Source organism: Lithobates pipiens, unplaced genomic scaffold (genome assembly GCF_037356315.1).
Source record: "Lithobates pipiens isolate NorthernLeopardFrog02 unplaced genomic scaffold, aLitPip1_a1.2 Scaffold_27, whole genome shotgun sequence".
Lineage (NCBI taxonomy): Eukaryota > Metazoa > Chordata > Amphibia > Anura > Ranidae > Lithobates > Lithobates pipiens.
In genome coordinates, this window is record NW_027507788.1 from 225,614,144 (window position 1) to 225,636,349 (window position 22,206).

At 45.8% G+C, this 22,206-nt stretch overlaps 1 protein-coding gene across 1 annotated transcript in view; it reads left to right on the forward strand.

Annotated features, from left to right (window-relative positions):
* The window catches only part of LOC143933026 (uncharacterized), a 156,553-nt gene that overhangs the window by 43,279 nt on the left and 91,068 nt on the right, over positions 1-22,206 (forward strand). The window contains exons 8-12 of the mRNA XM_077455944.1: positions 2,832-3,071; positions 4,642-4,798; positions 10,400-10,433; positions 10,918-11,025; positions 12,940-13,154. Coding sequence (XP_077312070.1) covers positions 2,832-3,071; positions 4,642-4,798; positions 10,400-10,433; positions 10,918-11,025; positions 12,940-13,154 — 754 coding nt within the window. The remainder of the gene's footprint in view (positions 1-2,831; positions 3,072-4,641; positions 4,799-10,399; positions 10,434-10,917; positions 11,026-12,939; positions 13,155-22,206) is intronic.

Consider the following 22,206-nt stretch of genomic DNA (forward strand, 5'->3'; position numbering starts at 1 on the left):
CTGGGGAATTAGAGGACAGGGATCACCGCTGGGGAATCAGAGGACATGGATTACCGCTAGAGAATCAGAGGACAGGGATCACCACTGGAGAATTAGAGGACAGGGATCACCGCTGGGGAATCAGAGGACAGGGATTACCGCTAGAGAATCAGAGGACAGGGATCACCACTGGAGAATCAGAGGACAGGGATCACCGCTGGAGAGTCAGAGGACAGGGATTACCGCTGGAGAATCAGAGGACAGGGATCACCGCTGGGGAATCAGAGGACAGGGATCACCGCTGGGGAATCAGAGGACAGAGATTACCGCTGGGGAATCAGAGGACAGGGATCACCACTGGGAATCAGAGGACAGGGATCACCACTGGGAATCAGAGGACAGGGATCACCGCTGGGGAATCAGAGGACAGAGATTACCGCTGGGGAATCAGAGGACAGGGATCACCGCTGGGGAATCAGAGGACAGAGATTACCACTGGGGAATTAGAGGACAGGGATCACCGCTGGGGAATCAGAGGACAGGGATTACCGCTAGAGAATCAGAGGACAGGGATCACCACTGGAGAATCAGAGGACAGGGATCACCGCTGGGGAATCAGAGGACAGAGATTACCGCTGGGGAATCAGAGGACAGGGATCACCACTGGGAATCAGAGGACAGGGATCACCGCTGGAGAGTCAGAGGACAGGGATTACCGCTGGAGAATCAGAGGACAGGGATCACCGCTGGGGAATCAGAGGACAGAGATTACCGCTGGGGAATCAGAGGACAGGGATCACCGCTGGGAATCAGAGGACAGGGATCACCGCTGGAGAATCAGAGGACAGGGATCACCGCTGGAGAATAAGAGGACAGGGATCACTGCTGGAGAATCAGAGGACAGGGATCACCGCTGGAGAATCAGAGGACAGGGATCACCGCTGGAGAGTCAGAGGACAGGGATCACCGCTGGAGAGTCAGAGGACAGGGATCACTGCTGGGGAATCAGAGGACAGAGATTACCGCTGGGGAATCAGAGGACAGGGATCACCGCTGGAGAATCAGAGGACAGGGATCACCGCTGGGGAATCAGAGGACAGGGATCACCGCTGGGAATCAGAGGACAGGGATCACCGCTGGGGAATCAGAGGACAGGGATCACCGCTGGGAATCAGAGGACAGGGATCACCGCTGGAGAATCAGAGGACAGGGATCACCGCTGGAGAATCAGAGGACAGGGATCACCGCTGGAGAATAAGAGGACAGGGATCACCGCTGGAGAATAAGAGGACAGGGATCACCGCTGGAGAATAAGAGGACAGGGATCACCGCTGGAGAATCAGAGGACAGGGATCACCGCTGGAGAATCAGAGGACAGGGATCACCGCTGGAGAATAAGAGGACAGGGATCACCGCTGGAGAATAAGAGGACAGGGATCACCGCTGGAGAATAAGAGGACAGGGATCACCGCTGGAGAATCAGAGGACAGGGATCACCGCTGGAGAATCAGAGGACAGGGATCACCGCTGGAGAATAAGAGGACAGGGATCACCGCTGGAGAATAAGAGGACAGGGATCACCGCTGGAGAATAAGAGGACAGGGATCACCGCTGGAGAATCAGAGGACAGGGATCACCGCTGGAGAATCAGAGGACAGGGACCCCTGGCAGGTCACTTGACAGATCTCCTTTCCCATTCCAGCACTGTATACAGCCCCCCCCCCCCCCCCACTACACAGGGCTGAAATCACATTCCTTTGCACACAGTCTATCAGACTTCACAGGGTGTATCTGACTTTTATGTTGCCCTTCTGACCTGTGAAATCCCCTGGTCAGAACGGCAGTGTGGTTGCAGTAGGGCTTTTGGGGGGGGGGCACTTAGAAATGGGAGGGCAAATCCATGTGACACAAAATCTGCAGCCTGAAGCCCTTCAGGGGCCCTCAAGAAGGTAATTTCTAAAGGTTTATCTGTCAGTGTTGGTAAGTGTTGGGGGAAGGTCTCCTCCTGGAGGTGTGTGTCTATTCCCCAGTTGTCAGGGAAGTGGGGTAAGTAGACATCCCCGGGTGGGGGGTACAGAGAATCCCAACTGGTGACTAGGAGACATTGAACGGTGTCATACCTCACCAGTGACATCGGTCCCATCGTGGCTACAGGGCGGCACTCTCCTCCTCTTGCCTCGCTGAGCTCGGTTATCATTCCATGCTGCCAGCACACAGCACAGACACTTCCCCATCCTGGGCTCTTCTCACCCCGTGCTCCTCTCCATTCAGGAATTGGCTCACAGCTTCTCCCCAGCCAATTGGATCAGAGGGGTGTGGACTGTGGAAGACAAAGTAGAAGCCCTACTGGAGCGTGGATTTGGGGCCCTAGGGAAGAGCTGGATTTTGTGGAGGATATGATAATATGATAACATGACAGGGAGGCTTCAGGGGCCCCCTGGTGCTAGGGGCGGGGTTGCGATTGTGACCCTTGCAACCCCTTATGCTACGCCTATGGTAGGAGATATGGGCCATCTGAGAGGTGAGTATGAAAACTCTTCCATTGCAGGGATGTCGCTTGTCAATTTATTTCATATAAATTACTTTTTTTTTTTCGCTTGTTTCATATACTGTACATATTAATTTGATACCTTTTTGGTGTATTTTAAATGCCTTATTTTGTATATCAGTTTCACCTCCCTCACCAGTATACACAGAGCAGAAGATGATATCTAATAGGTTTTGCTCGTTCTTTATCCTCAGTGCAAATGTCTCAGTTCTGCGTACACTCTGTATAATGACATAGATCCATGGCCACATACCTACAAGGGTTCCTAGGTAGGTGACCTTTTATTGTGTGTTTTATTTTCCAGGACCACAGAAATAAATGGCCCTACAGCAAATGCAAGTTATGCAGCCGAAATTAAGGCCTTTAAAGACAGCACATATACGGCCCCTCTCTCGGAGATTGACACCCTGGATGTGGAAGATACTGTCTACATATCAGTGGGAGTACCAGGTCTGGATGTGAACCCCTTCCAACTCAAAGTGGTGACTATTTATGCCTCTCCTGACAATGCAAGCTTCATCAAGTACTATCTTCTTCAGAACGGGTAAGTACACAGTACACTGCTTAGCAATCATGTTTGTTCTTTGTACTCTTTGCCTACAGAAAATATTCACTAAGGCTCCATTCACACTTGTGCGACTTGTCATGCGACTTTGGACCCTTCAGGTCTGGTATAGATCTTAAAAAAGGGAACCCCCATGCCATTTTTTTTTAAAGGGCATGGGGTCCCCCCAAAATCCATACCAGACCCTTATCCGAGCATACAGCCCAGCAGGTCAGGAAAAGGGGGGCGAGTGAGCGCCCCCATCATAAACGATACCAGGCCACATGCCTTCAACATGGGGGAGGGTGCTTGAGGGGGGCAGGGGGGCTCTGCCCCCCCCCAAGCACCTTGTGCTGGGAACAAGGGGGATAATGAAGATGTTTTTTGGTAAATGTGAGATGAGCCTTTATGTTCTTTTTGGTCAGCAGTGGCTTTGTCCTTGGAACTCTCCCCATGGACGCCATTTTTGCCCGGTCTCTTTCTTATTGTTGAATCACCAACTAACTTCGTCAGACAATCCGACAGACAGTCCGTTCAAAATTTGCATGAACGGACTTGACCACACACGATGAGCAGACAGTCCGCTGAAAGCGTGCGCGATGACGTGTACAGCACGTACGACGGGACTAGAAAAACGACGTCCAATACACTGCAATGCAACCTTCGGCCGTGTAAACCCTTTCTAAGCATGCGCCATACTTAGTCCGTCCAACTTGCCTACACACGAGCGGACTGTCCGCTGAAACCAAGTTTGGACGGACAAAACCAAGTTTGAACGGACAAAATTTCGGAAATTCCGTAAGACTTTGTTCGTCAGACAGTCCGCTGAAAAAGTCAGCTGAAGCGCACACACGAGCGGATTGTCCGCTGAAACACGGTTCAGCGGACTAAGTTGGACAGACAATCCGCCCGTGTGTACGCGGCCTTAGAATGGCTTTGAACCCCTTCCTAGACCGATACATATACACTTTGTTTCTCATATGTTCTTGAATTTTTTTAGATGGTGACATGATGTCTGGCTTTTTGTGACCGGTTAGCATGCTTCACTTTGTCAGACAGCTTCTATTTAAGTGATTTCTTGATTCAGCAGGTCTGGCAGTAATCAGGCCTGGGTGCGGCAATTGAAATTTAACTCGGCTTTCCAAAAAATTGTGGTTAACCGCAGTTCATTCATGATTCAGCGTGGGAGGGGGCAATTACTTTTTCACCTAGGGCCCGGCAGGTTTGAACAGCTTTTTTCCCTTAATAAATGAAATAATAATTTAAAAACTGCATTTTGGACTTACTTGCATTATCTTTGTGCAATAATACATTTCTTGATGATCTGAATCATTTAAGTGTGAGAAATATGCAAAATAATAAAATCAGGACGGGGAAAATACTTTTTCACAGCACTGTGTGTGTGTTTGTATATATATACGTATATGTATATATACACACACACAGTATATAGGATAATGGATTAATGGGGGTATGCCATGTATTGTTCAGCTCTAATAGTATGTACCAGTATTGTGTCTCATCTTTAGATTACAGTAACTGAAAACTAATGGAAGATTTCTGTATCCAGGTGCCCATCTAGCGATGTATCTGCTGATGAGCTAACAGTGGACAGCAATGGAGTCGGCATTGAATCTCGGTTTCCTATGAAAATCTTCCAGATTACTGATTCTAACATCATGTATCTCTATGCGGAACTTATACTCTGCACTAATGATTGTACCACGGTAAGACTCAATGTACACATAGTGGATGTTCTGCTTTTTCTGTGCCAGAAGAAGCAGTCGGGGATTCTTTAGCCATGTTGGTCAAAGAGTCAACTGCCCAATTGTCCCACTGGTCCAAGGGGCCCCCAACTGGTCCAAGGGGCCCCCAAAGCCCCAGGCATTTTCTTGCCCTGGATGAGCTGCCACTAGCCTGAGGGTGCCAGTTTTGGTGGTGAGAAAAATCATTTTTCTAAAACTTTAGTGAAGTGTGTATAAGAATCCCTCCTTCCTCCTGGTAACCAGAGCCCAGATCTCAGCAACCTGGTGCCAACAATTTATGCAGTGCTTTCCATACTTTACATTTACAGCAGTCCCCATACCCAGGAGCTTACAATCTAAGGTCTCTATCTTACATGCATGCACACATATTAATTTAGGGCCAATTTAAACAGGAAGCAATTAATTTCTACCATCATGTCACTGGAGGACATAAACACAAGCAGAACATACAGTATAAACGCCATGCACATTGTGTCCTAACCAGGATTCAAATGGAGGTCCCCAGTGCTACAAGGCAGGAATGCTAATGGTCAAGCCGTTGTGCTGCCCCAATGTCCACAGCTGGCTCTCTAATCATTGAATGACCTTATTATTTGGAAATGTTTATAGACTGAAACATAAAAATGCACACCACCAAACTTAAAGTGGTTCTTCAGTAATTTCTTTAAAAATTAAAAGCCAGCTACAGTTTTTGTAGCTGCTGACATTTAATGCGGTAGTAACGCCTGTAAAATAAAAAAATAAAAAGTTGCCTCTTGCAAAGTAATATCGTAATGTGCTAGCATGCATCGCATACTAGCACATTATGAAATGCTTACCTTAAAACATAGACTTCCAGTGGCATGCTGTCACCGCTGACAGTGATTCCATCTTCACCAGATCTTCCTTCTGAGTTCTCAGACTCCAGCTGTCTGACTGGCTGAGCCGCAATGACGTCACTCCTGTGCAAGTGCATGAGAACCCCAGGCACGCCAGAGAGCTCCGAAGGAATGGCACCAGAGAGCTCTGAAGGAATGGCACCAGGGAGCTTTGAAAGAACGGCACCAGAGGGCTCTGAAGGAACGGCACCAGAGGGCTTTGAAGGAAAGGCACCAGAGAGCTCTAAAGGAATGGCACCAGAGAGCTCTGAAGGAACGGCACCAGAGGGCTCTGGAGGAACGGCACCAGAGAGCTCTGAAGGAATGGCACCAGAAAGCTCTGAAGGAATGGCACCAGAGAGCTCTGAAGGAACGGCACCAGAAAGCTCTGAAGGAACGACACCAGAGGGCTCTGAAGGAACGGCACCAGAGAGCTCTGAAGGAATGGCACCAGAGGGCTCTGAAGGAACGGCACCAGAGGGCTCTGAAGGAACGGCACCAGAGGGCTCTGAAGGAACGGCACCAGAGAGCTCTGAAGGAATGGCCCAGGTATGCTGTTCCTTCAGAGCACATGCGCCGGTGAAGTCACCATCTGTTACTTGTTTAAATACAGTGCCTTGCAAAAGTATTCGGCCCCCTTGAACTTTTTAACCTTTTGCCACATTTCAGGCTTCAAACATAAAGATATAAAATTTTAATTTTTGTGAAGAATCACCAACAAGTGGGACACAATTGTGAAGTGGAACGAAATCTATTGGATATTTTAAACTTTTTTAGCAAGTAAAAAACTGAAAAGTGGTGCGTGCAAAATTATTCGGCCCCCTTTACTTTCAGTGCAGCAAACTCACTCCAGAAGTTCAGCGAGGATCTCTGAATGATCCAATGTTGTCCTAAATGATTGATGGTGATAAATAGAATCCACCTGTGTGTAATCAAGTCTCTGTATAAATGCACCTGCTCTGTGATAGTCTCAGGGTTCTGTTGAAAGCGCAGAGAGCATCATGAAGACCAAGGAACACACCAGGCAGGTCTGTAAAACTGTTGTGGAGAAGTTTAAAGCCGGATTTGGATACAAAAAGATTTCCCAAGCTTTAAACATCCCAAGGAGCACTGTGCAAGTGATCATTTTGAAATGGAAGGAGTATCAGACCACTGCAAATCTACCAAGACCTGGCCGTCCCTCTAAACTTTCAGCTCAGACAAGGAGAAGACTGATCAGAGATGCAACCAAGAGGCCCATGATCACTCTGGATGAACTGCAGAGAACTACAGCTGAGGTGGGAGAGTCTGTCCATAGGACAACAATCAGTCGTACACTGCACAAATCTGGCCTTTATGGAAGAGTGGCAAGAAGAAAGCCATTTCTCAAAGATATCCATAAAAAGTCTCATCTAAAGTTTGTCACAAGCCACCTGGGAGACACACCAAACATGTGGAAGAAGGTGCTCTGGTCAGATGAAACCAAAATCCAACTTTTTGCCCACAATGCAAAACGATATGTTTGGCGTAAAAGCAACACAGCTCATCACCCTCAACACACCATCCCCACTGTCACACATGGTGGTGGCAGCATCATGGTTTGGGCCTGCTTTTCTTCAGCAGGGACAGGGAAGATGGTTAAAATTGAGGGGAAGATGGATGCAGCCAAATACAGGACCATTCTGGATGAAAACCTGTTGGAGTCTGCAAAAGACCTGAAACCGGGACGGAGATTTATCTTCCAACAAGACAATGATCCCAAACATACAGCAAAATCTACAAAGGAATGGTTCACAAATAAACGTATCCAGGTGTTAGAATGGCCAAGTCAAAGTCCAGACCTGAACCCAATCGAGAATCTGTGGAAAGAGCTGAAAACTGCTGTTCACAAACGCTCTCCATCCAACCTCACTGAGCTCCAGCTGTTTTGCAAGGAAGAATGGGCAAGAATTTCAGTCTCTCGATGTGCAAAACTGATAGAGACACCCCAAGCGACTTGCAGCTGTAATCGCAGCAAAAGGCGGCTCTACAAAGTATTAACGCAAGGGGGCCCAATCATTTTGCACGCCCCACTTTTCATTTTTTTATTAGTTAAAAAAGTTTCAAATATCCAATAGATTTCGTTCCACTTCACAATTGTGTCCCACTTGTTGGTGATTCTTCACAAAAAATAAAAATTTTATATCTTTATGTTTGAAGCCTGAAATGTGGCAAAAGGTTGAAAAGTTCAAGGGGGCCGAATACTTTCGCAAGGCACTGTATCTCCTAAATGGTGCATGTTTAGGAGATATGCATTTTACATACAGGTAAAAATGGCACAAGAGAGGTTACTACCACTTTAATTTTGAAAGAAATTATGGAACAGCCACTTTAAGCTTGGTGGTGTGCATTTTTTTTCCTTGTCCATTAACACCTCCAACCATCTTTTTTAATATTAATAAACAGACACTGACCTGTTCAGGGATCCAGCACTGTCCTCACCAGGGCCAGTTTCTTTTGCTGGTTTTCAGTCCTTGGCACCAGCATGTGATCAATTGTGGGCAGCGGGCTGTGACTCCATGTGGCTTCACAGCAGGCTGCCCACTGTGCATGCGCAAGCCACGCTGCACTTTGTAAATGGTCCCACAGCCTTATGGGACCCATGACGTGTCCCAGGAGGTTGGCAGGGGGAGGGGGAGAGAACTTCCACTCGGGTTGCCTAGGAAGTGTACCTATCAAAACTAGATATCTGCTTCCCCCACAACAAAGTTCAAAATATGGTAGGGGGGTGGAAGATGAAGGGGAAGATGAGTGGAACTTCTTCTTTTGGGTGAATGTTTGGCTTTAACCGCTTGCCGACCGCCTCACAGCGATATACGTCGGCAGAAGGGCTCGTACAGGCAAACTAATGTACCTGTATGTGGCCCTTTAAGAGATGGCCAGCGGACGCGTGTGCGCCCGCGGAAAGCTCAGTCGGGTCGAGGGTCACGCGGACTCGGTCGCTGCGGGGATACCCGCGATCGCTTCAAGGAGAGGAAGAACGGGGAGATGTTAATGTAAACAAGCATCTCCCCATTCTGCCTAGTGACAGTGCCACTGGTCTCTGCTCCCTGTGATCGGGAGCAGAGATCAGTGATGTGTCACACGTAGCCACGCCCCCCGCAGTTAGAAACACTCCCTAGGACACACTTAACCTCTACACTGCCCCCTAGTGGTTAACCCCATTCACTGCCAGTGTCATTTACACAGCAATCAGTGCATTTGTATAGCACTGATTGCTGTATACATGACAATGGTCCCAAAAATGTGTCAAAAATGTCCGATGTGTCCGCCATAATGTCGCAATAAAAATAGCTGATCAACGCCATTACTAGTAAAAAAAAAAAAAATTATTAATAAAATGAATAAAAATTCCATAAAACTATCCCCTATTTTGTAGACGCTATAACTTTTGCGCAAACCATTCAATAAACGCTTATTGCAATTTTTTTTACCAAAAATATGTCGAAGAATACGTATCGGCCTAAACTGAGGAAAAATTTTTTTTTATATATTTTTGGGGGATATTTATTATAGCAAAATGTAAAAAATAATGCGTTTTTTTTCAAAATTGTCGCTCTTTTTTGTTTATAGCGCAAAAAATAAAAACCGTAGGGGTGATCAAATACCACCAAAAGAAAGCTCTATTTGTGGGGAAAAAAAGGACATCAATTTTGTTTGACGTCACATCGCAATTGTCAGTTAAAGCGACGCAGTGCCGAATCGCAAAAAGTGCTATGGTCAGGAAGGGGGTAAATTCTTCCAGGGGCTGAAGTGGTTAAAGATGCCAGTTTCCCTCCCAATTTTCTGCTGTTTTTGCAAACCAAGCAGGTAGAACATTGCTGCGTGTGATGAGCATGAAAGCTGAATTAATGGCCGACTCCACACAAAATTGGAAAATTAAAATTGTATGCTGGCTTCTGATACTGAAATGCCACCATCGGGATTTACAGTTGTGCCCATTTTCTGTAGCCATGACATGGACTTGGGATGAACTTGGGTTTGGCCCAAACCCAATCTCTTCCCTAACAAAGACAATTAAAGGTGTCATGCTGCCTCGATACAATGTAGAATAAATAGGTGATTGGGGAATATGGCTTAGAGAGATTAAAACCAATGTGGAGGGAGAAATGTATTACTATTACTATTCAAGGGAAGTGATGAAAGAACCTGGTGTGCCCGCATTCTCCACTGTTTCCATTGTGGGGAATAACACAGATAGAGGAACATGAAGTCATATAATGTAGAATAAATAGGTGATTGGGGAATATGGTTTAGAGAGACTGAAACCAATCTGGAGGGGAAATGCCAGCTTTTCCAAGGAAATACCATCATTGGAGTGATGAAAGAACCTGGTGTGCCCGCATTCTCCACTGTTTCCATTGTGGGGATAACACAGATAGAGGAACATGAAGTCATACAATGTAGAATAAATAGGTGATTGGGGAATATGGTTTAGAGAGACTAAAACCAATCTGGAGGGGAAATGCCAGCTTTTGCAGGGAAATACCATCATTGGTGTGATGGAAGAACCTGGTGTGCCCGCATTCTCCACTGTTTCCATTGTGGGGAATAACACAGATAGAGGAACATGAAGTGGATGATGTGACTTTATCATAGCTGGGGTGTTTCTTGGATACAATTTGAAGGTCGTTCAACAATTTCACTTGTCTGGAATTTCTTTTGAATTACTTTTATTTCCTTACAGACCTGCGGAAACACTGGATCCTTTTTGGATGCAGGTAAGTCATCTCATGGTCACACTTTGCTACAGTAATTTTCCATGTTACTTCAGTCACAGATATTAACACCCCAACTCCAGACAAATTTTTTTTTTGTTTTAGATAAAGTAAGAAAGGGCTAATGCTTCTGTCAAGATTGAAATGCTGTATTTGTTCCCTTTGGGAGGATTTTCCCTCACTTCCTGTTCTGTCTGACACCTCTCACCTGACCAGGAAGTAAGGAGAAATTTCCCCATAACAAACCTGCAGAGGTTCTAACCATTCACCGCTCTACTAAAAATTGCCTTTATCTTTGTCTGTCCCGTATATTTAACAGGCCAATAAATAAGGCAGTAAATTGCCCATTGTTAGGGATTATTGTCAGGGATTACAAACACTTTAACTTCTACGGTGATCACTACACAAATATTTCACCCTACAGAGAATGTGAATATTGTATGAGAAATCCAGAAGAATGAACTTTAATGTTTTTCTGTCTCTCCAGTGGCTGCGCCTGTTTCCTGTGTAAGTGAAATCTGTGCTGATGATGAGCATTGTAACAGTGCTGGTACTGCCTGCCAGTGCAATACAACTTTCTATGCATTCATACGAGGTATGGTATCATGGGTCTCTTGCCACTTAAAACTAAATATTGAATGTTCCTATAAACCAGGGGTCTCCAAACTGCGGCCTGAGGGCCAGATGTGGCCCTTTGCTAGCCTCTATCCGGCCCTTGGGGCACTATTCCTCTCACTGATATCACTGATATGAGCCACCAATCCTCCCACTGACACCAAAAGTGGGGCACCATTTCTTCCACAGATATCTATGATTGAATACTATTCCTCCTACTAGTAAGGGCACTACGCCTGCTCCTATTGACCACCAACGCTGAGGCCAGATTTACTCTCACTGATGCCAGGCGTGGGGCATTTTATGCCCATGCTGGCCACAATTTGGCCCTCCTAAAGTCTGAAGGACTAAAAACTGGCCCTTTGTTTGAAAAGTTTGGGGACCCCTGCCATAACCCATATGAAGTGCATGCAATACACATCAATGTAAGGGGGCACTACACTGATCATCAATGTAAGGGGGCACTACACTGATCACCAATGTAAGGGGGCACTACACTGACCACCAATGTAAGGGGGCACTACACTGATCATCAATATAAGGGGGCACTACACTGATCATCAATGTAAGGGGGCACTACACTGATCATCAATGTAAGGGGGCACTACACTGATCATCAATGTAAGGGGGGCACTACACTGACCATCAATGTAAGGGGGTACTACACTGACCATCAATGTAAGGGGGCACTACACTGATCATCAATGTAAGGAGGCACTACACTGATCATCAATGTAAGGGGGGCACTACACTGACCAGCAATGTAAGGGGGCACTACACTGACCAGCAATGTAAGGGGGCACTACACTGACCACCAATGTAAGGGGGCACTACACTGATCATCAATGTAAGGGTCACTACATTGATCATCAATGTAAGGGGGCACTACACTGATCATCAGTTTAAGGGGGGACAACGCCTTGTCCTCCTAACTCTTTTCTAAAGACTCATAGCAGTACATTTATGTGGGCAGAATGGCAGGCCTGGGCAACGCCTACGTCTGCCGCGAGCTCCGTGACCGTGCCGTGTGTGTCACAGAGCTGAAGAACACAGCATCTCACTGTTCTGCCTAGTGGCAGGACACCGATCATTGGGAGCAGGTGTCGTGTCACTGCTAGCCCCTCCCCATGACAGTTTGAATCACTCCCTAGGACACGCTTAACCCCTCCCCCTACTGGTTAACCCCTTTCACTGCCAATGACATTTTTTACAGTAATCAATGAAATTATTATTATTTTTTTTTTCACAATCAAAACAATGAAATTTTATAGCACTGATCGCTGTATTAACGCTAATGGTCCCAAAAATGTGTCAAAAGTGTCCGATGTGTCCGCCATAATGTCGCAGTCACGATAAAAATCGCTGATCGCCACCATTACTAGTAAAAAAATAAAAATTATTAATAAAAATGCCATAAAACTATCCCTATTTTGTAGACGCTATAACTTTTGCGCAAAACAATCAATGATCGCTTATTGTGATTTTTTTTTAATATAGATGAAAACGTATCGGCCTAAACTGAGGAAAAAAAATGTTTTTAGATATTTTTGGGGATATTTATTATAGCAAAAAGTAAAAAATAAAGCATTTTTTTCAAAATTGCCGCTCTTTTTTTGTTTATAGCGCAAAAAATAAAAACCGCAGAGGTGATCAAATACCACCAAAAGAAAGCTCTATTTGTGAAGAAAAAAAGGACGTCAGTTTTGTTTGGGAGTCACATCGCACGACCGCGCAATTGTCAGTTAAAGCGACGCAGTGCCGAATCGCAAAAAGTGCTCTGGTCTTTGGCCAGCCAAATGGTCCCGGGGCTTAAGTGGATAATGTACATGAAGCATGATGTCACCGTCACCTTCTCATCTCAGAAATGCTGAATGAATTTACTCTTTTTTTCCAGGAAGCCTTCCATCTCCAAATATTACTTGTACCGGAGAAACGTTCAATATACAAGTGTCAAAATGTTGGTTGGAAGTACATGGATATGATACGTCCGATATGAGGCTGAACAGCACCAACACCGAGTGTTACACAGAAAGGGAGATTGTGGATGGAACATCGGAGATGACCATTCGTCGTCCATTGATATCCTCTGACTGTAACACCGAAGCTGTGGTAGGTCCTCCTGACACCATATGACTGTTATACAAGAGAAGTAATAATGGATACAATAAAGTATGTGTAGCACAACCCCACATAATGCTGCGTACACACGATCGGAATTCTTGTTGGAAAAAGCTCCGATGGTTTTCCGACGGGATTTCGCTCAAACTGTCTTGCCTACACACAGTCACCCCAAATTCCGACGGTCAATAACACCGCGACGTACAACGCGTTTCGACAGCACTATAAAAGGAACGTTTAATGCTTCCCCGAGCATGCGTCGAATTGTTTCCGAGCGCGCGTCGGAATTTTGAGTGTCGATTGAAAGGTTTTCCGTCAGGAAAAATCAAGAACAGGCTCTCAATCAGGGCCGTCTTTAATATTGATTGGACCCTGGGCAAAACTTTTCTTGGGCGCCCCCCCCCCCCCATGCAGTTTTGCTCTCCACCTCTGAGACATACAATAAATAGCAGCTAGACTCAAAATCACTTTTTCTGAATCAGATCAGACAGCTATTACAAATTGGTTGCCAGAGGTTACAGTGTATCGTTACCGCTCACTGACTGGTTGCTAGAGATTGCAGCACACATTACCGCTCACTGACTGGTTGCTAGAGGTTAGAGCACATGATTTCTGCTTGTTGATTGGTTGCTAGAGATTACTGTGGATATGACCTCAGGGGGGCATGATATATATATCAATGCAGCTGGCCGCCCCTATTTACATATGAATGGCGGTAATGTACATGTAAATGCGGGGTCTGCAGGAGAGTCAAAAATAGGGCAGAGCTGGGCAGCATTAGTAGCATCACTTCACACTGAGATACTGGGACTCAGCACAGGACTAAAACCTCAAGGGGTGAGGGAATTTAAACCAGGAAAGTTGGCAAGTATGAGGCAGCTGCTTTGGGCCCCACAACAATGACAGGGCCCAAGGCAGCTGCCCCTTTTGCCCTGCCTTAAAAACAGTCCTGCTCTCAATCTAAAGACCTTCGTAAATGCAGACAGAAAAAGACAGGCGAGCATACACACGGTAAGAAAATCCGAAGGAAAAGCTCCCATCAGACTGTTTCCATCGGAAATTCCGCCCATAAGAGTTGCAGATGTCAGGGTTCCCCGTGGCTGCACAGCCAGCCACACAGCATTTTCTTATTGCATCCAGACACAAAGAAGGAAGGAGAGGCAGGCACAAGGAGCTTGTTGATAGAAGGAAAGAGCAGAGATGAGCCTCATCAGTCCTCTGCTTCTCCTTTCACTGTACAGTCACAGGCTGGGGGTGGGTCCAGCATGACCCCGACAAAAAATGCGTTGAGTAATGCTGACTAGACATGTGCGATTCGTTTCGTACGAATCTCAAATTCGTACGAATTTCTTAAAATTCGTACATTCGGGAGGATCCGAAATACGAATTGCCGTGCGTCCGAATTCTGTACGGAATAAACTTTTGTTTACGAATTCCGGATCTCAGTCATTATGCTTATTATGACTTGCAAAAGACTTCTGTAATAGAAGTCAATGTAAGTTGCCTGAAGACATCAGTGAAGGACTTTCCTCCTCTCTGGGCTGCCAAGAAAAGAACAAAGTGAATACAATGTTTCTTCTTCAATGGGCTGAACTCCCTGTGTAGAAGTTCTCAGTTTAACCATTTAAAGACTAAATCTTTTCTGACACTTGTTGCTTACAAGTAAAAATCCAGTATTTTCTGCTAGAAAATCACTCAGAAGCCCCAAAAATTATAAATATATATTTTTTAGCAGAGACCCTAGGGAATAAAATAGCGGTTAGCCCTTTTTTTTTCGGTCGACCTTTAGAGAGCACTGGCATTAGCAGCGTGACATACAGCAATGACACCTGCACCGTGATATACAGCACTGACACCTGCACCGTGATAGAGTCATCTGACACCAGCACCGTGATATACAGCACTGACACCTGCACCATGATAGAGAGCACTTACACCAGCACTGTGATAGAGAGCACTGACATCAGCAGCGTGACATAAAGCACTGACACCAGCACCGTGATATACAGCACTGACACCAGCACCGTGATATACAGCACTGACACCTGCACCGTAAGCAGCCCCAGGAGGAAGTCAGCATAGCACAGGGATGGTGGGAGCCCCTCATAATAAGCAGCCCCAGGAGGAAGTCAGCACAGCACAGGGATGGTGAACTTTACAAACCTACAGATCATATTTGCAGCCACAAAATAATTACTAGCTGTGGACACATAGTCCCACCACATGGCCAATGACATAACACATGTATGAGGTGAATCTGGGATCGACAACTACAAGCATTCTTTTTTTATATGTAAAATTCTGAAAATTCAGGAATCTTGAGATAATGGAGGCGAGGGAAGGTGAGGGTAGGCAAAGAAGAGGGTGCAGGAGATGATCACCAGCACCAGCACCGTGATATAGAGCACTGACACCTGCACTGTGATAGAGTGATCTGAAACCAGCACCGTGATAGAGAGCACTGACATCAGCAGCGTGACATAAAGCACTGACACCAGCACCGTGATATACAGCACTGACACCTGCACCGTAAGCAGCCCCAGGAGGAAGTCAGCATAGCACAGGGATGGTGGGATCCCCTCATAATAAGGGGCTTCTGAGTGATTTTCTAGCAGAAAATACAGGATTTTTACTTGTAAGCAACAAGTGTCAGAAAAGATTTCGTCTTTAAATGGTTAAACTGAGAACTTCTACACAGGGAGTTCAGCCCATTGAAGAAGAAACATTGTATCACTTTGATCTTTTCTTGGCAGCCCAGAGAGGAGGAAAGTCCTTCACTGATGTCTTCAGGCAACTTACATTGACTTCTATTACAGAAGTCTTTTGCAAGTCATAATAAGCATAATGACTGAGATCCAGAATTCTTAAACAAAAGTTTATTCCGTACAGAATTCAGACGCACGGCAATTCGTATTTCGGATCCTCCCGAACGTACGAATTTTGAGAAATTCGTACGAATTTGAGATTCGTACGAAACGAATCGCACATGTCTAGTCAGCATTACTCAACACATTTTTTGTCGGGGTCATGCTGGACCCACCCCCAGCCTGTGACTGTACAGTGAAAGGAGAAGCAGAGGACTGATGAGGCTCATCTCTGCTCTTTCCTTCTATCAACATGCTCCTTCACTGATGTCTTCAGGCAACTTACATTGACTTCTATCACAGAAGTCTTTTGCAAGTCATAATAAGCATAATGAGCAATGTTTTTGCCTTTAAATTCATCGTAAAGAACATTTGTACACGTTAACGACAATTCGTATTTCGTACGAAACAGAACGGAATTTCGGACACGAAATACGAAGTGCGAATTAATTTTATTACGAATCGAAACGGAACAGAACGAAACAAATTTATTGACGGCGCACATGTCTAATGCTGACCACCAGACTGAGGACATCTATTGGTAAAAAGTACTGCTGAGGAAACCTCTGGAATGAAGCTGAATATTTCAGCAAAAGTTGCTTTTTTACTTCTTGACGGGCTATTGAATGAATGATTTGTATAGCGCTGCAAATGTGTACTGAATCGCCTCAAGGCACTTGGTCCGTCCTGTGTTGTCCTGCTTCTTAGAAGAGGTGGGTCTTAGTTTTTTTCTGAAGACCCGATGGTTTTCTTCCATGTGGATGTTCGTGGGTAGAGGGTTCCATAGCCGTGGTCCTTGGACTGCGTTATCTTCGTTCTCCCTTAGATTTGTAGCGGGACTTGGGGATGAGGAGGCGGTCTTGGTTTGTTGATCGGAGGCTGCCATTGGGTGTGTAGTGTTTTATTTTCTCACATAGGTTTTGAGGAGCGTTTCCTTGTGTGCATTTATGGGTGAGGCAGAGGGTCTTGAAAGGAATCCGATCCTTTACCGTTAGCCAATGTAGGGTCCTTAGGGATGGGGAGATGGATTCCCAGGTTTTTTTTCCAGTGACTAGTCTTGCTGCCGTGTTTTGGATGACCTGTAGGCCTGCAATCTGGAATTTAGGTAGTCCTATGTAGAGGGAATTTGTGTAGTCGAGTCATGAATTGATGATTGTTCCAACTACTAATGCTTTCTCCTCTTCTGGAATGAAGGGGATGAGTCTACGTAGAAGGTGGAGAAGAGGGTGGGATCCACTGACTACTGATCATATTTGTGCATCCATAGCCCACGTACACAACACGGTCGGAGATTTTGCCAACCAAATCCGTTGGATTTAGTCCGTCGGATCTTGTTCGAAACTGTTGCATACACACGGTCGGGCCAAGTTGTCTTTCAGAACGTGATGACGTAATTTCGTTACGATGGGACTACGTTCAGGCTAGTAGCCAATAGCTTTGATGTAGGAATTTGATCTGAGCATGCGTGGCACTTGGTCCGATGAAAATGCTCTACACATGATCGGATTAGGTCCGTCCGGCCCAGTTGGTCGGGAAATATTTCCAACATGTTGGAAAATTGGGTCGGACGGAGATTCGGACGGAATCAGTCCGATGCGTACCACACACAGTCGGATTATCTGACGACACGGTCCGATAAGACTCACTCCGACAGATTCTCCGACCGTGTGTACAAGGGCATAGACATCTCTGAGTCGAAGATGACTCTGAGACTTTTGGCTTTGGTGCTTGGGATGACGGTCTGTCCAAGGATGGTGGGTGGTGTTCATGGGGTCTTAGTTTTTGCATTTCGGTATATCTGGTTGTTTTTGGCTTTAACAGAGCTGGAGACTTCTTTTTTGACCTGCGAGAGAATAGGCCAGATTAACATAGGGGCTATTGGAGCTGCAGCTCCAGGCCCCTACCTTAATATAGGCCCAGCAGGGACGGACTGACCATTTAGATACCGCACTGCCTGAGATGCTCCTTGTACCTCCTGCAGCAGGGGGAATCTGAAAGTCGGGGGTGATCGGTGCGGCGGGCAATCACAACCACCATCACCACGACACCATCACCACTCCCTCTATGACTCTCCATAAGCAGCTGAAAGCCACTCCACCTCCTCTAGAGGGAGATCGGTGCTTGTAATTGTGCCCCCCCCCCGTACTGATCACCCAAGACTGTCCATTAGATTCCCCCTGCTCTGGGCCCCCCTGTGTGCAGTACTGACACCTGACACTGCTCCATTCTCTCAAAAAAGTATTGTGAAAAAAAAATGTAAAAAATATAATAAAAAACTCCAACAAATAATAATAAATGAAGAAAATAATTCAAAAATGTAATAAATAATTAAAAAAAATTAAGGGCTCATTCACATGGGTTCTCTTGCGCATACAGTGTGAATTTTTCATTTTGTTTATTTCCATAAAAAGGCCCATCAAAATCCTCAGCACCAGGCCCATGATACTCTTAATCTGGCCCTGCTGACATTAATAGTAATTGTTTGCTATGCGGATCGGGAGTGTAGTGTTTTATTTTCTCACATAGGTTTTGAGGGGCGTTTCCTTGTGTGCATTTATGGGTGAGGCAGAGGGTCTTGAAAGCGATCCGATCCTTTACCGTTGGCCAATGTGGTGTCCTCAGGGATGGGGAGATGGATTCCCAGGGTTTTTTTCCAGTGACTAGTCTTGCTGCCGTGTTTTGGACGACTTGTAGGCATGCAATATGATATTTAGGGAGTCCTATGTAGAAGGAATTTGTGTAGTCGAGTCACGAATTGATGATTGTTCCAACTACTACTGCTTTCTCTTCTTCTGGAATGAAGGGGATGAGTCTACGTAGAAGGCGGAGAAGAGGGTGGGATCCGCTGACTACTGATCCTATTTGTGCATCCATAGACTTCTCTGAGTCGAAGATGACTCCGAGACTTTTGGCTTTGGTGCTTGGGGAGATGGTCTGTCCAAGGATGGTGGGTGGTGTCCATGGCGTCTTAGTTTTTGTATTTCGGTATATCTGGTTGTTTTTCGCTTTAACAGAGCTGGAGACTTCTTTTTTGACCTGCGAGAGAATAGGCTGACATTAATAGTAATTGTTTGCTATGCGGATCGGGAGTGTAGTGTTTTATTTTCTCACATAGGTTTTGAGGAGCGTTTCCTTGTGTGCATTTATGGGTGAGGCAGAGGGTCTTGAAAGCGATCCGATCCTTTTCCGTTAGCCAATGTAGTGTCCTTAGGGATGGGGAGATGGATTCCCAGGTGTTTTTCCAGTGACTAGTCTTGCTGCCGTGTTTTGGACGACCTGTAGGCCTGCAATATGGAATTTAGGTAGTCCTATGTAGAAGGAATTTGTGTAGTCGAGTCGCGAATTGATGATTGTTCCAACTACTACAGCTTTCTCCTCTTCTGGAATGAAGGGGATGAGTCTACGTAGAAGGCGGAGAAGAGGGTGCATCCATAGACTTTTCTGAGTCGAAGTTGACTCCAAGACTTTTGGCTTTGGTGGACGGTCTGTCCAAGGATGGTGGGTGGTGTCCATGGCGTCTTCGTTTTTGTATTTCGGTATATCTGGTTGTTTTCGGCTTTAACAGAGCTGGAGACTTCTTTTTTGACCTGCGAGAGAATAGGCGGACAATAGTAATTGTTTGCTATGCGGATCGGGAGAGTAGTGTTTTATTTTCTCACATAGATTTTGAGGAGCGTTTCCTTGTGTGCATTTATGGGTGAAGCAGAGGGTCTTGAAAGTGATCCGATCCTTTACCCTTAGCCAATGTAGTGTCCTTAGGGAGGGGGAGATGGATTCCCAGGTGTTTTTTTCCAATGACTAGTCTTGCTGCCGTGTTTTGGACGACCTGTAGGCCTGCAATCTGGTATTTAGGTAGTCCTATGTATAAGGAATTTGTGTAGTCGAGTCGCGAATTGATGATTGTTCCAACTACTAATGCTTTCTCCTCTTCTGGAATGAAGGGGATGAGTCTACGTAGAAGGCGGAGAAGAGGGTGGGATCCTCTGACTACTGATCCTATTTGTGCATCCATAGACTTCTCTGAGTCAAAGATGACTCCGAGACTTTTGGCTTTGGTGCTTGGGAGGACGGTCTGTCCAAGGATGGTGGGAGGTGTCCATGGCGTCTTAGTTTTTGTATTTTGGTATATCTGGTTGTTTTTGGCTTTAACAGAGCTGGAGACTTCTTTTTTGACCTGCGAGAGAATAGGCTGACATTAATAGTAATTGTTTGCTATGCGGATTAGGAGTGTAGTGTTTTATTTTCTCACATAGGTTTTGAGGAGCGTTTCCTTGTGTGCATTTATGGGTGAGGCAGAGGGTCTTGAAAGCGATCCGATCCTTTACCCTTAGCCAATGTAGTGTCCTCGGGGAGGGGGAGATGGATTCCCAGGTTTTTTTCCAATGACTAGTCTTGCTGCCGTGTTTTGGACGACCTGTAGGCCTGCAATATGGAATTTAGGTAGTCCTATGTAGAGGGAATTTGCGTAGTCGAGTCGTGAATTGATGATTGTTCCAACTACTAATGCTTTCTCCTCTTCTGGAATGAAGGGGATGAGTCTACGTAGAAGGCGGAGAAGAGGGTGGGATCCTCTGACTACTGATCATATTTGTGCATCCATAGACTTCTCTGAGTCGAAGATGACTCCGAGACTTTTGGCTTTGGTGCTTGGGAGGACGGTCTGTCCAAGGATGGTGGGTGGTGTCCATGGCGTCTTAGTTTTTGTATTTCAGTATATCTGGTTGTTTTTTGCTTTAACAGAGCTGGAGACTTCTTTTTTGACCTGCGAGAGAATAGGCGGACAATAGTAATTGTTTGCTATGCGGATTGGGAGTGTAGTGTTTTATTTTCTCACATAGGTTTTGAGGAGCGTTTCCTTGTGTACATTTGTGGGTGAGGCAGAGGGTATTGAAAGCGATCTGATCCTTTACCGTTAGCCAATGTAGGGTCCTCAGGGAGGGGGAGATGGATTCCCAGGGTTTTTTTTCCAATGACTAGTCTTGCTGCCGTGTTTTGGACGACCTGTAGGCCTGCAATCTGGTATTTAGGTAGTCCTATGTAGAGGGAATTTGCGTAGTTGAGTCGCGAATTGATGATTGTTCCAACTACTACTGCTTTCTCCTCTTCTGGAATGAAGGGGATGAGTCTACGTAGAAGGTGGAGAAGAGGGTGCATCCATAGACTTTTCTGAGTCGAAGTTGACTCCAAGACTTTTGGCTTTGGTGCTTAGGAGGACGGTCTGTCCAAGGATGGTGGGTGGTGTCCATGGCGTCTTAGTTTTTGTATTTCGGTATATCTGGTTGTTTTTGGCTTTAACAGAGCTGGAGACTTCTTTTTTGACCTGCGAGAGAATAGGCTGACATTAATAGTAATTGTTTGCTATGCGGATCGGGAGTGTAGTGTTTTATTTTCTCACATAGGTTTTGAGGAGCGTTTCCTTGTGTGCATTTATGGGTGAGGTAGAGGGTCTTGAAAGTGATCTGATCCTTTACCGTTAGCCAATGTAGTGTCCTCAGGGAGGGGGAGATGGATTCCCAGGGTTTTTTTTGCCGTGACTAGTCTTGCTGCCGTGTTTTGGACGACCTGTAGGCCTGCAATCTGGAATTTAGGTAGTCCTATGTAGAAGGAATTTGTGTAGTAGAGTCGCGAATTGATGATTGTTCCAACTACTACAGCTTTCTCCTCTTCTGGAATGAAGGGGATGAGTCTACGTAGAAGGCGGAGAAGAGGGTGGGATCCGCTGACTACAGATCCTATTTGTGCTTCCATCGACTTCTCTGAGTCGAAGATGACTCCGAGACTTTTGGCTTTGGTGCTTGGGAGGACGGTCTGTCCAAGGATGGTGGGTGGTGTCCATGGGGTCTTAGTTTTTGCATTTCGGTATATCTGGTTGTTTTCGCCTTTAACAGAGCTGGAGACTTCTTTTTTGACCTGCGAGAGAATAGGCTGACAATAGTAATTGTTTGCTATGTACCAGGGGCGTTGGTAGGTCTACAAAAGATCTGGGGCTAGAGCCCATAGCAGTGAAGTAAGGAAAAGTCATACGCTTGGGCGGACATACACATGTATATACAGTAATATACATGTGTGTGTATATATCCCCAGAGAGCCCCCCCCCCACTTCAGGGTCACCAGAGAGCACCCCCCTTACATTAGGGTCCCCAGAGATCCCCCCACTTACTTCAGGGTCACCAGAGAGC